Genomic DNA, 14,534 nt, shown 5'->3' with positions numbered 1-14,534 from the left:
CTATTCTATTCATCTAGTGAAAACAGCATAGGTCTGAGGCGAATTGATTTGGGGGTTAGGGACACAGATCTTGTAATTTCCAGTCATCCAGGGAACAGGTGTAACCCTTACTATGCGGATGTAGATTCCGTCCGCTACACAAACTTGGTCATTACCCAGCAGGCACCAGCAGCGTCTGCCCATCTGGGTTTCTGCATGTGTGAGCCCAGAGGCATGCAGCTGGACGTAGGACATGTGGCCAGGCAGATGTAGGACATGTAGGACATGTGGCCAGGCAGACACACAAATGCACACACACACACATACAAACACACACACAAACACACACACACACACACACACACACACAAACACAAAATAAATACACACTCAGCATAAGTGCAGTGCTGAGAGGCAACTCTGCTGTCACTGAGCCATCAGTCAGGGAAATTAGCCTAGAGATTGAGATTTGTCATAGTTTTTCAGTCAAAAGAAAAAAGTTAAAAAGAACAACTTTTTCAGTCAAAAGAACAAAAGATAACAGCCTTCTCTTCTGTCACCTGTTTACATAGACACTCAGAATTTCTCTCTGTTCTTACTGGTATGCTAAGATGAACTCAAACGGAATATTCAAGCAATATGTGTCCTATGTCACATTTGGGCTCAGTGCCCACAAGGACCCAGGTTCGAATCCGACTTAAGGGAATTTCCCGAGCTGATGCTGATACATATGACTTCCTGGAAGAATCAGGAAGAATCAAAGCATAGGAAATGCAATGTGGATCCCTTGCTTTAGCTATAGCTACAAGGTGGATGTCTGCTCAAAATGTGAGTGTCCAGTGGCAATTTACTCAGAAATATCTTTACTATCTTTATTCATTGGCTTCATTTGAAGTGTTTTTATCGAAATTGACTTGCAGATGCCAATTAACTGCAGGGCCAGTCTCCATGGAGGTTTAAGGGCCTTGATCAAGGGTACAATAGATGGCAGCTGGGAATCAAAATCACAACTTTTCAGGCTATTGCATGCCAACCTGGCTCCTTAACCACTACCACCATCCCAGATGCACATTAGCATGATCATTATTCAGTGATAACAGTGCCCACACGCACCGTGACTATACAGCCTGAGCCTTTCACTCTACACTGCAGTTTCTCTGCCTTGACCTGCTGAGCTGTCAATCTGACAGTTAATAGCACATCCCATTATCCAATGACAAGGCATTTTACAATGGCATAACCAAGGCCTGTCTGACTGGTTCTTTTATGCTGTGGCCATAGCATCGATCCCACATGGTGAGTTATGACAAGCCGTGCTCTCCACATCACAGCAGGGAAACTGCCCCCATGAGGGAGCCTTGCTGGAGAGGACAGCCCTGGGTCATAAGTCATGCCCTCTAGTCCCTGTTCACTCGCATGGTGCTAGAAAGAGCTGTGCAACAGACTGGATCAATTGAACCCTGTTCAACCTAATCAACATCTGTTCTTCTATAAGGTCTTATGAACATAAAGGTTTATAAGTTTACAGTAGTTTTAAGTAGAGAAGGATAGATTGAGAGAAAGACGTATAGGCCATGGGAGATACAGATACAGAAAGATCAAAAAGACAGCAGTTCCTGTGTGTGTATGTGCATAACTGTACCACTGTGGCCCTTACTGCTGTGGGTTGGGATTTCTTCACAGTGGTCAGCATCAGGTGGAGAGGTGAGTGAAGCTGTACCACACAAATACACATATACACACACACACACACAAACTCTCTCACACACACACATACACACAAATACACATACACACACTCTCTCTCTCTCTGACACACACAGACACACACACACACACACATACACACTAGTCTGTGTGCTGCCAACATGTAGAGCACCCTGTGGGACCAGAGGGGCCATTTTGTGTCTGAGTGATTTAGGGGTCATGCAGCAGTAAGAAGAGAAGGGGAGGAGAGGATGAAGAGAAGGAGAAGTGGATGAAGAGAAGGGGAGGAGAGGATGAAGAGAAGGAGGAGAGGATGAAGAGAAGGGGAGGAGAGGATGAAGAGAATGAGAGGATGGCAGAGGGGAGAGAGAAGATGTCGGCAGAGAGGATCATAAAATGTACAAAGACAAGAGGTGAGGAGGACATGCAAAGCTTACTCCACCTTGGTCTTATAGGACAACATGGACATGACATGAAAAGAAGAGGAAAAAGCATCTTGATCCATAACATAAGTTACAACATTGCACATTCATCTATAAAATGTAACATTATCCGCAACAATGCTGGAGAAAGCCATGTAAAGCAGCATGATAGAGTTTTGGTGTAAAACTAGTGATTTACCGACCAAAAAACATACAAACCATTTTATATTGTCATGTGGTGTTCCATCCCAGTCCACAGAGCTACAGCTAGTGCATGTTGCATCAGTCATGTTTAGTTAGATAGATAGATAGATAGATAGAGAGATAGATAGATAGATATTCAAGGTTTCAGTTGCATACAGACATCACACACAACATGCACTTACAGCAGAAATGGTAAATATAAGTATAAACATATAACCAAACTCCACTGTACAATAGAGACAGTAGAAAATAAGAAAAACTAACTAAACTAACTGACTGGCCTGTAGTTATGTGTGCATGGTGAGGTGCAGTTCCACCTGTAGTTACAATTAGTGGTCAATAGGTGGCAGTGACTTGCTTCAAACATAACAGCAGAGATTTTTGATACTACACTGACAAAGACATAATGAGCAATAATCCTGTACACACTCATCAGTTTTACATCAGTCCTCCTTTTTAATGTATACAGTGTTATGCCATCTCTGTTCTATTTTAAATCTTTAATTATGTCTAAAATATTTCTTTGTCTTCTACTCTATTTATAGTTAGTGCTCTTTATTGCTGAGCCAACCTACTGCTTTTCCAACACATTTCATTTTAATGTTGATCTTGGGTTAATTTGAACATGAACATACAGGTCTGGAAAAAATTAAGAGACCATTTTTCTGATGTCATCCTATGGTTGCTGAGTGACATTCTAGTAGTAATAGTAAAAACTACAGTTTTTGTCTTTACTGTAAACATTTTACAGAAGCATACTTTCTTACTAGATGTGGCACTAAAACCATTAAAGCTTTGAGTCGTCCGGTCTGTTACACACAGCTAGACAACCAGTGGGTATTATATATAAATATATTGATGAGAGTATAACGTGTGGACTATATATACATAGTTCCCCCATCACAACACATACACATACTTCCGCGCATGCGTGTGCGCACACACACACACACACACACACACAGACCATGCAGGAAACAAGAGGAACACTGGAGACAGTCAAACAGGGCGCGCTATAGCTATAATATATATATATATATATATATATATATATATATATATACTGTATGTATATATATATATATATATATGTATATGTATATATATATATATATGTATATGTATATATATATATTCAGAGATGTTCGGTAAAGTTTAAGAGTAGAGTGATTGAATCACAGTTTAATCAGGTGACTGAGAGTAAGCTGTGCGTTTATATTTGTGCGAGTGAGGGAACAGTGATTATTAATTTATTTATTAAGCTTAACGTGGGTTTATTTTACTTGATTGGGACACCTCCTACTGCTCTGTGCTAGGTTGTAGAAAAATGGCCTAATAAATCCAACCAACAGTGATATTTCAGCTCACATCTCCGTTTCTATTTGTGAGCTTTCTAATGGCGTTACAATATGTATAAATGTTTGCCCAGCAATGAGATTATTGTGCTTGACACAAGATTGCCAGTTTTTAAAATTAGGGCCCAAATTGTCTTATAAATTATAATACTAATGAGTAAAATAGGGAGAAATCCTTGGAGTTTTAAATCCAGCTATGCTAGAATAACTTTGTATACCAAAAGTACTTAAAAATATATGTTGTTAAAACATGTGAGAGTTGAAATCAATCAATTGTTTCAATAATGAGATAAATGAAACGCATATAAACGTGTGACATTTCAACATTAGTTTCATTAAATTGTGACAATATGTAATCTATCCAATCGTTAAAACACTGGCATATCACAGGGACAACAGCAAAACAACCAAAAGAGATTAAAACAAAGTTATGTAGAATGGATGAAATAATGAAATTATGTGGTGGCTTCATGAAAGTACACAAAACAAATACAGTTGATTTGTTTAATACACTGAAAGCTTCGACAAAAGGAACTCATTGTAACAAAATCTACTGGCAAATCTGAGTTGTGATGGTACAAAATAGCATTTCAAATAGCAAGTTAACTGGCTTCATTCTACATTCATTATAAAAGTTATAAAAAAAAATCCCCCCCCCGAGCATTCTTTCACTCATGAAGCTATAAATATACAAAAATAATTTGTACTAAATTTAACATGTTTCATGCACACATCCATGGAGACAAGGCCAAGGTCAGAAAAAGGAGCCTAATTATTAGATGGTGATGGGCCTACTACATGATGAAAGGTGATGCTAATGTACAGTAACGCACACAAATTAAACCTAACAGTGCCTTGATCATTTGGCGAATTAACAGATTAACAGGCAGGTGCTCCACCTTCTCATCTCATTCCATTTGGTGTCCTGAGGACGTCAAAGCACAGCAGGATGTCCATCTTTCCCTGTGCTCGCCCTGGAAAGCTGGCGGCGAGTTTGAGCTGGGGGACAGTGCTGGTGTGCACCTCCCCCTCCCACATCTGGCTGTTCTGGTTGAGATGCAGCTCCGTGTGGTCCTGTCCTATGACGTTCACTTTTATCGCCCTGGGGACTTTCACGCAGAAACGCACCTTGGACTTGGGCTCCAAATGACCCGTGCGTGGTTCGAAGAGAACACATCCGGCATTCCAGGTCGAGTAGCTCTCGGGGAATGGAGGCCAGACACTATCCCAGTCACTCCGCAGCAAGAAGTCACATATGTGGGATAAAGAGGTAGAGGTCACAGGCCCACCGAACAGGCTGAGTCGGTAGACCCCTGCACCCGGCAGGGCCACGCTGATCGTGACGTCTTCCTCATCACAGGAGAGGAGCACGTAGCGAGAAAGGGGGTACTTGGGTTGCTGACGCTCCTGTCTGGTCAGATCAGCTTGAAGTTTCAAACTGTGCTGATTGCTAAATGTGATGCTGCATTGCCCCTGCTGAGTGTTTATTATGGCCCTGGTGTGGCTGAAATCAGCAAGACCTGCTTTGAGCGTGTCATTGCCAGGCCCACAATTACTGCTCAGACCAGGTGGAAAAAGTTTATTGATGTTAATGACAGCACTGCCTGTGCAATGCAGGAGGAACGTGCCAGCAGGACTGTATAAGTTACCAGTGCTGTCGCAGTCCTTCACACACACTGTCAGCCGATAATAGCCCACATAAGGGCAGAGAACGTGACAGCTGAGCTGGTCAGGTTCACTTTGTGTGGCCACGCATCTCTCGGCCAGCACCTTATCCAGGTCTTTGTGGAAAAGCTTGCACAGCATCATCAGAGGCCGGCTGGTTTGAAGCACCATCTCAAAAGTGGCAGACTCCAGCATGATCTCACCCTGATATTGGCATGGTTTGAGCCCCATGCTCTTTGAGTTCTGATTCAGACCCCAGGACTTGGATGGGTTCTCGGGGAAGCTATCTAAAGGAGAAGGCTTGGGACATTCCAGTAGGAAGTTGCAAACCTCGTGGTGCTTGCCAGACGTGTTGGCTGTTCGAGCAAACACAGTTATGTCGAACGTCCCCTGGGTCGGGGGCCGAAGCCGCAGCTTCATGTTAGTGGTGGTGACGGTGAGGAGAGCAGCAGAGGTGCTCAGCTCTCTCTGTATATTGCCACAGCGCTGCCAGATCTGGTAGGAGAACTCAAGAGGCTCTGGGAAAGTCATGGAAATGGTGGCCTCACCATTCTCTGAAATAGGAAAAGAGGAAGGTACGTGTAAAGATGTTAGTATTTTGATGCATTATGATACCCCTACTATCTAGCATCAGACAATTGTTGACCAATTGACAAGGTGTTTGAAGTGATGTCTCCTCATATCATAAACAAACCAACCCACAGAATGCATTATGACAAATCCTCCTAATGCTCAATCCAGTGCACTGAGATGGGAAAGCCAACCTGTGATCAGCAGGAAGTGTGTGGGATGGTGAAGTGTCAGTCCCAGCTGGAAAAAATGTGATTTTTTTTGGACCCTTTTCCGGAACTCCTCCAGTGAGAGAGGCTCCGTGAGGAGTTGCCACTCCACCTCGTCTGGGAAGTGGTTACTTATGAACATATCTGGATCCGTCAGGAAGTAGAACTCATTGTAGCTGGAAAAGAGAAAAAAATATTTCACTAGAGATTCATTTTTATTAGCTTAGTTATTTCTGTGTGTCATTTAATTAATATATTTCCACAACCTTTTAAAAACCTTTTTTACACACATTTAAATTACCTTTTCCATTACAGCAGTGAATTACACCCTCTGCCCTATAAGACAAACTGCAAGCTAGCCTGTCTCACCATTTATTGAAGACTCTTTTGGTCAAGTCCACGGTCCCTGCCCCCCAGCATGAGTCCAGCAGGTACCAGTTCCCCTGGAGACGCACTGCATTCCAAGCGTGGTTGGACTTGGTGGATTCTCCATGAAGACTTGGCCGGTAGCTGCCACCTTTGCTGTGACCACTCACCTCCCGGCACTCAATCCCAACCTCACTGCAGAAGCACACAAGAGAGACCAGTGAGGAAAACAAGTCACCAGTAACACTACATATGGATTGTCTATCGACTGAGGTCAAAGGTGAGAGATCAGGGTACCTGCACATCTTCTTGCACAACCTGGCGTATCCACAGCAAACGCCTCGGCGAGTCTCGATGACCCGCTCAATTGAGGTTATCTTCTCAGTCATCCCCAAGTATCCGTTTATGTCATACTCTACACAGAGACATCCAAGCACACTTTAGATTGTCATCTAAATAATTACACAGCTACAGAGATGTTAACTCAATAACGACTACCACTACACAACAACAGTTACACGTTAATGCAAATGTTATGGAATAGTGTGACATACTCAGAACCAGATGCATCTAGATTTTAATTAACTGGTCTGTCCACATAAATCAACACTTCAATACTCATTAACAGAATGTATTTGACGTTGTCTAGCACAGAGTATGAATAGACCCTTTCAAGAGAGTTCCATTATCAGCATCATAGTTGGCCCCACAAGACTTCCTTTTTAACATTCCATGTTATCTTAATGCAGAGGAAGTAGATTGGGGCCCAAATAGAACGTTCAAGCATTGTTTTTGTTTTTATTGTTGAAAGGGTCTATATACAAATATAAACTCATATTGGTGTTTAAGGACACACATAATCTCTTTCGCAATATTGCAATGCAATGGTAATCCTGCTAATTCATGATGGTAAGCCAGTGTAATATTAACAATTAATGTTATTAAATATGGCTATAAAGCAACAGACTAGGGTATGGAATGATGATTAGAGCCATGGAACTGACCAATGTTGTGGCACAGCCAGATCCAGATAGCCCTTAACTTTTGCAGGTCAGTCACTGCACCCACAGTGATAGCTTGAGTGATGGCCTCCACAGAGAAGATCCTCTTTCTCCTCAGCTGCAATGGACAACAATATGATATAATGTCTGACGCATACACACAGACACATCTTGGTCATTTAAATTAGTGATATCTGTCAGCCAAACAGCTTGTTACCGCTGGCCTGTCTTCAGGAGGCTTGGGAAGGTGTGTGCACTTTGGACCTCTGAGCACCACTTATATATTTTCTTATCAGTTACCAAGATAACAGTCAAATGATATTGCAATTATCTCACCTCCTCTCCAGCCTTGATGGCATGAGCATCAATCTGGCTGAAGACTGCTGGGCTTGGAAACAGGTGCTTTTTCCTGCTGCTATCCTTCTGCCTCTTAAGGCTCCCCTTGGCATTGTCGTCGATCATGTTATTTACATGTGATATATTATCAGTGTTAGTATTTGCTGATGCCTCAGTCGGAGGTTTTCTCTGTCGGTTTTGACTGCGTGGAACTCCATTGCTGCTTATGTTTCCCCTTCCACTCCTCAACTTTGTGTTGAGACAACCCATCTTCTCTTGTCTCGTGTGTTTCAATAGTGTCTAAGAAATGGAAAGCCTTGCTTAAATGTGCATTTGTGAAATAATTTGATTTAATGTATCTCAAAATCAATTCACAAATTCTATATCTTTCTCATGGACACAATTGCCATCAAACTAGTGAATCTTACGATACAAACATGCCTTACCTTCAGCCGTATCTACACAACGCTGGAAGAAATCGAAAGCACCCACTGATTTGACGCTACCGGAACACTAAGTCAGACAATTTGCTTCCATCAGAAACAGGTTTTGTTATAACCTTTCTGTGCACTTTCAAAGTTTGCAATACAATACAATACAAGTGTACAATACATCGGTTTGTCTATAGGGACTCTCACCACACTACCACAGAAGTGTAATTATATTTTGAGCATTGTCAGTGGTATAAAATGGTGTTTGTTTTTTGATGTGCTAGCTTGCCCTTTAGCTTTCACTATAAGCCATTTCATTGTTAATGCAAACAACAGTCTTGGTCAAAACTCCACCAATGTAATTTTTCTCTCAAACGAAAGTTTGAACTTATCTTCCATTAATAGACCCAAGGTTGTTTCAACTCCGGAATTTCCCTTTAATGATGTCCCTGCCATGAAGGCTAGTCATTCAGTCATGCTCCTTAGGTGTCAGGGTGACACACACATTTTCTGTCATACACCCTAAAATAGCCCTGGCCACCCCATGTAAAAGTCTTGTTCTGCCACTGCTGACACGGGCACTGAAATGTACTGAGGCCCCCATCTCTTATAATATTAGGCTGTTTTTAAATACAAATGTGTAGTTTGTTTTATGCATGATATCAGAATAAACAAATAGGCTAAATAGGCTTCCCAATAGCATAAAGAAGCCAACCTCATCCTGAATCAGACCGGTGTCCATTTTTTGCTCGCCATTATACATCAAATCATTTTGTAACCAATGTAACCAAGACTATCTGTTTTTAACAAACCCCAAGGTAGTCTGCTGGTTTCATTTCCTTAAAAATATGTAAAAATGACAGCAGTTGTAGGCTATTGCAAAAATGTTATTGGTTGAAACTTACCCAAGTCTAGTTTATTCAACCATCATGTTCTGTTCTGTCAGAAAATAAAAGTGAAACCAGAAGTTTTTAAAGATATATACCCAGACATAAGCCCCCTCTGTGACAGAGGCCAGCAAGGTCCAACCTCTTTAATTCATATGTTCTTGTCTTGCCCCTCTCTCCAATCCTATTGGACGGATATTTCCAATATTCTATCTACTTAATTAAATGTATGTGATCCTATTCCAGTAACTATTTTGTTTGGGGTGCTACCCTCCACCCTACTAATATAGCCTATCTAAATACACGGCTGACTTCATAGATTTCACCAATATATTAGCTAGGAGATTCATTTTACTCAGATGGAAGTTTTTCACACCACCAACAGTATTTTGCCAGTTAAGAGACCTCTTATCCCATCCCAAGCTAGAGAAGATGGCTTCGTTGCAGGCTCAGCCACAGAATTTGGCAAGATGTGAAATTCTGTTCTTGACTTTCTGAAATCCATTCAGTTCCCCTCTGCCACTTTATAATCTACTTCATACTTCTATACATATGTTTGTACTTGTGTCGCCTGCATAGCTTGAGAGTATTATACATAAGTACACATAGTAACTATGTACAAACCCACTTCCTTCCTCCATTGTCATGTACTGTAACTAACCTGTAAAGAGACTATAATATCAATCACAAAGGCCCTTTTTTGTGTTGTTTTGTGTTTGGTCTTTAATTTGTAATCTGTGCAATGTCTGTTTGTGTGTCTGCATTTTCTCAAATGAGTGTATTTTTTGAAAGTTGGCCCAAAGTTAGCCTATTTAAGATATTGTTCTTTTATCAATTTTTCATTGCTAACTTTGAAACACCAGAGAGGATGTACTGTAGCTCACCCCTCCCTTCTGTATCCCCCGAGAAAATGTTTGTTTGAGGGACAATTTGATTGACAGATTGTTTGTTTCCAGTTTTCGTAACCTGGGCTACCTACAGTACAGAGACGATTTTTACAGTGTACTTACAGATTGGGCAGCTAGCGGATTGTAAGAGGATTGTTGAATGTGAAAAAAAAATCGTAATGGGCTTGAAATCACGTACAATCGCTGACAGACAATTAGTCTGATTTATAAGTTATATTATTATTATATATTATAAGTATTTCTTAATTTCTATAGCTTTCCTGTCATCTCAGTCCAGACCAAGTCCAATTTAAGTTCAAACTAAGATAGTACACATATACTTTTTCTCTCTCTCATTGTGTTTTCTTTTGTTTCTATTCTTCTAATGAGAGTTTAGCAGAAATGGGTCAGGATTTAGTAATCTCCAGAGTTGGGGTTCAGTGACATGGCATTTCATCGAGGCCTGTCTCTGGTTCTTTAATGCTGTGGCCATGGCATCAATCCCACATGGTGAGTTATGACAGGCCACACTATCCAGACCACAGCAGGGAAACTAAGTCAACTGTCATAAGTCATGCTCTGGTCTGTTCACTCATAGGCCTATAAACAGAGTGCACTTGATCAAATTTTGCTACCAATCACATTTGCACATCTTCAAGGTCTTATGAACATAATGGAAAATAGAAAATTCTGGTATAAAATTAGAAAATGATCTGGATATGTTATTTAGAGAAAGATTTGATGCATCTGTATTTGTTGACAGATATAATATGTTTCCTTAGATATCAGTTAGACAGCTTGTGTTATGACAATAGGCCAGCCACTGGTGAGCCGACGTCTGCAAATCTGATTTTGCTCTCTGGGATGAGAGATGACAATGCAACTGTAGTCACATGTGAACATTTTATGAGAATGATATTTGTGACATCTGTCAGGCAATGTATGTGAAAACAAAACCTGTTGATACATGTTCCTGTTTGTGGGTTGTGGATGGAAACAGTTGCAACAGCTACATGCAAAAAAACAGAAGCATACGTGACAGTCGGCCAGGATTTGTATGTAACCTAGGCTATCTGCTTGTCGGCTGGATTCATTTCCTTAAACAGCCGTAAAAAGGACAGGAGTAGTAAAAAATGCCTTCTCTTTTCTGGGTCAGAATTCAGTAATTACAGAGGCCTGACTGCCTGTTCTATGCTGTGGCCACATTCATCCCACGTGGTGAGTTATGACGAGCAATGTTCTCCAGGCCACAGCAGGACTGCTGACCCTGTGCTGTGAGAGGCCTAGGTGGAGATGACAGCCCTGGGTTGCATGTCATGCTCTGGTCCCTGTTCACCCACATAGTGTTATAAACAGAGCTGTGAAACAGACAGGATCAATCAATCCCTGTTGCAAATCACCCACTTAATCAACATCTGTACTTCTATAAGGTTTTATGAACATAATGGCTTATACATTTTCATTAATAGATAGTAAATGAGACACTGACACTCAGCTGTCATTGGACAGTTGTAGAACTCAAAGAAAATACTGGTGGAAAATAAGAAATGTGGTGTGGGTGTGGATGTGTGATTTAGAGAAAGATGTATAGGCCATGGCAGATATATATAAAGAGCAGAAAGACAGCAGAGTGTCTGCCTGTGCATACTGTACCTCTGTGTTCCTTACTGCAGTGGGTTGACATTCCTCCACAGTGGTCTCCATCAGGCCCAGCTGGAGAGGTGAGTGAAGCAGTAAGGGCTAGACTGGCCCACACACACACACACACACACACACACACACACACACACAGTGCTGCCAACATGTAGAACATCCTGTGGGACCAGAGAGGCCATTTTGTGTCTGAGCAGTGTCTGGGTGTTTTAGGGGTCATGCAGCAGTAAGAAGAGGTGGGGTGCATCCCAAGCTCTATTTGCATGCGGCTTCTCTCGTTGGTCCTCCAGCTCGTGCCCCGGAAATCGTTCAACGCTCGGCGTCATCAAGGATGTTCAATTTGAGAACGAGGAGAGAGGTGGAAGGGCCGATACGGGATGAAACACAATCCTATGCGGATGCATTTCCAAGCTCCCAAGGTGAAAGGTTCCTTCCCACGTCTATCACCTTTCGGTTTCAAACAAATTTGTAATGATTTATTAGCAACAATAAATGAATAGATAGACCAAGAAAAGGAAGAGGAAGGAAAGAAAGGGAGATAGGATGGACAAATAGAGAAATTATCTGCACCCAAGGAGAGGATGACAGAGAGAAGGTGTGGGTATGAGAATTGTAAAATGCACAAGGTCAAGAGGTGAGGTCTTATAGGACAACATGTCAGAAGGATACAGGACATGAAAAGAAGATAAGGGGAAAATCATTTTGATGATTTTGATCTCTAGTTACAACATTACAAATGAATTTCTAAAATGTAATATTATCCAATAATGCTAGAGGAAGTCAGATGGGTAAAACAGCACAATAGAGTTCTGGTGTAAAACTAGTGATTTAAGTACCAAAAACCATACAAACCATTTTATATTTCCACAGGGTGCTCTATCCCAGACCACAGCCAGTGCTGCGTGTAGCATTATAAGTCAATGTTTAGTTTCCACCTGCAGTACCACCAGTGATCAACAGGTGGCAGTGACTTGCTTCAAACGTAACATAGCAGAGATTTTTTTATCATACTACACTTACAAAGCATCTAATGTGCAATAATGTGTACATAATGTATGCTCGTCAGTTTTACTTTAGTCTTACTTTTTAATTTATGTGTACAGTGTAACATCATCTATGTTCCATTCTAATAGTCCATGGGCCAGAACCGAAAAAATCACATATCGGTATCACCTGAGGTGGCAAAATCTACCAATGATTTTTGTAATCCTCCATGCCTGAGGGACATTATTTGGTATGATAACCCTCTCTAAGTGGTAGCTTAGTTGTATGTTTCAGTAAATTATACAATACAAGCCTATGTACAGATATGGGTGCCTCAAAGTCTAGGGGAAGGTGGGACATGTCTTAATCCATGTTATATCACATCTAGATGACATAGGCTTGTAGAAAATATAAAATTTAGATGGATGATTTAGTTTTTCATTAATGATGCAGGCTAAATTAAATAAAATGTACACATTTTCGCCTATATAATACATTAATATATACATGCAAAAGGGTGGATCAAGTCCAAACTCATGTTTTGTGACATCTAGAGAGTATGGGCTTTTAGAAAATATATGGATTAAATGGCTGAATAGGCATGACTCTCTTTTGTCCTTTGACCTTTCAAATAGTTGCTACATTTGTCACAAAATACAGGTGCTGGTCATATAATTAGAATATCATGAAAAAGTTGATTTATTTCAGTAATTCCATTCAAAAAGTGAAACTTGTATAATGTATACATTTATTCCACACATACTGATATTTTTCAAGTGTTTATTTCTTTTAATTTTGATGATTATAACTGACAACTTATGAAAACCCCAAATTCAGTATCTCAGAAAATTAGAATATTGTGAAAAGGTTCAATATTGAAGACACCTGGTGCCACACTCTAATCAGCTAATTACCTCAAAACACCTGCAAAGGCATTTAAATGGTCTCTCAGTCTAGTTCTGTAGGCTACACAATCATGGGGAAGACTGCTGACTTGACAGTTGTCCAAAAGACGACCACTGACACCTTGCACAAGGAGGGCAAGACACAAAAGGTAATTGCTAAAGAGGTTGGCTGTTCACAGAGCTCTGTGTCCAAGCACATTAATAGACACCCATTCAAAAATGTGGGGGAGATTTACAAAGAGTGGACTGCAGCTGGAGTCAGTGCTTCAAGAACCACCACGCACAGACGTATGCAAGACATGGGTTTCAGCTGTCACATTTCAGCTGTCACACTTGTGTCAAGCCACTCTTGAACAAGAGACAGCATCAGAAATGTCTCGCCTGGGCTAAAGACAAAAAGGACTGGACTGCTGCTGAGTGGTCCAAAGTTCTGTTCTCTGATGAAAGTAAATTTTGCATTTCCTTTGGAAATCAAGGTCCCAGAGTCTGGAGGAAGAGAGGAGAGGCACAGAAACCATGTTGCTTGAAGTCCAGTGTAAAGTTTCCACAGTCAGTGATGGTTTGGGGTGCCAAACTAGCCTACCAACTGAAACTGCTCTCTCACACATAGGCTACATCTCTGTATATTATTTAAGTAAGTATATACTCTTTTGATCCCGTGAGGGAAATTTGGTCTCTGCATTTATCCCAATCTGTGAATTAGTGAAACACACTCAGCACACACAGTGAAGTGAAGCGCACACTAATCCCGGCGCAGTGAGCTGCCTGCAACAACAGCGACGCTCGGGGAGCAGTGAGGGGTTAGGTGCCTTGCTCAAGGGCACTTCAGCAGTGCCTACTGGTCGGGGTTTGATCCGGCAACCCTCCGGACAGACAAATTGAAAAAACAGACTTTAGGCCTAATAGTTATGCAGGATCTACATGCATTCTCTTTGGAATTGAAATATCATGGGATGTCCGATCATTATAGTTT

At 41.2% G+C, this 14,534-nt stretch overlaps 1 protein-coding gene across 4 annotated transcripts; it reads right to left on the bottom strand.

Annotated features, from left to right (window-relative positions):
• Positions 1-4,157: 4,157 nt before the first annotated feature.
• On the bottom strand, positions 4,158-9,200 carry LOC143136176 (kyphoscoliosis peptidase-like). Of its 4 annotated transcripts, XM_076296725.1 has the most exons (8): positions 9,151-9,200; positions 8,261-8,327; positions 7,815-8,114; positions 7,482-7,596; positions 6,775-6,892; positions 6,481-6,672; positions 6,097-6,287; positions 4,158-5,886 (listed from the first exon to the last, which is right to left on the bottom strand). In XM_076296725.1, the coding sequence occupies exons 3-8, from the start codon at positions 8,082-8,084 to the stop codon at positions 4,571-4,573; spliced, it is 2,202 nt and encodes a 733-aa protein (XP_076152840.1). In that variant the 5' UTR covers positions 8,085-8,114; positions 8,261-8,327; positions 9,151-9,200; the 3' UTR covers positions 4,158-4,570. The 4 variants fall into 4 exon arrangements, with proteins under 4 accessions (XP_076152840.1, XP_076152842.1, XP_076152839.1 ...); XM_076296727.1 differs by lacking the exon at positions 8,261-8,327; XM_076296724.1 differs by lacking the exons at positions 8,261-8,327; positions 9,151-9,200 and adding an exon at positions 8,961-9,137.
• Between the last annotated feature and the right edge of the window lie 5,334 nt (positions 9,201-14,534).

This window comes from Alosa pseudoharengus, unplaced genomic scaffold, assembly GCF_046254945.1.
Source record: "Alosa pseudoharengus isolate Yale_2024_CS ecotype anadromous, Long Island Sound unplaced genomic scaffold, YU_APseudo_1.1 YU_APseudo_1.1_scf_20, whole genome shotgun sequence".
NCBI classification, from domain to species: Eukaryota; Metazoa; Chordata; class Actinopteri; order Clupeiformes; family Clupeidae; genus Alosa; species Alosa pseudoharengus.
Note: the sequence above shows the minus strand (reverse complement) of the source record. Positions and strands in the feature narration are given on the sequence as shown.

What these genes read in the sequence shown, in the direction of transcription:
- LOC143136176 (XM_076296724.1), bottom strand. Translation starts at nt 9,008, where the DNA reads ATGTATAATGGCGAGCAAAAAATGGACACCGGTCTGATTCAGGATGAG. An exon ending in AAAAGAGTCTTCAATAAATG is followed by an intron (nt 6,288 to 6,480) that starts GTGAGACAGGCT and finishes TCTCTTTTCCAG; the next exon opens with CTACAATGAGTTCTACTTCC. An exon ending in ACACTTCCTGCTGATCACAG is followed by an intron (nt 5,887 to 6,096) that starts GTTGGCTTTCCC and finishes TTCCTATTTCAG; the next exon opens with AGAATGGTGAGGCCACCATT.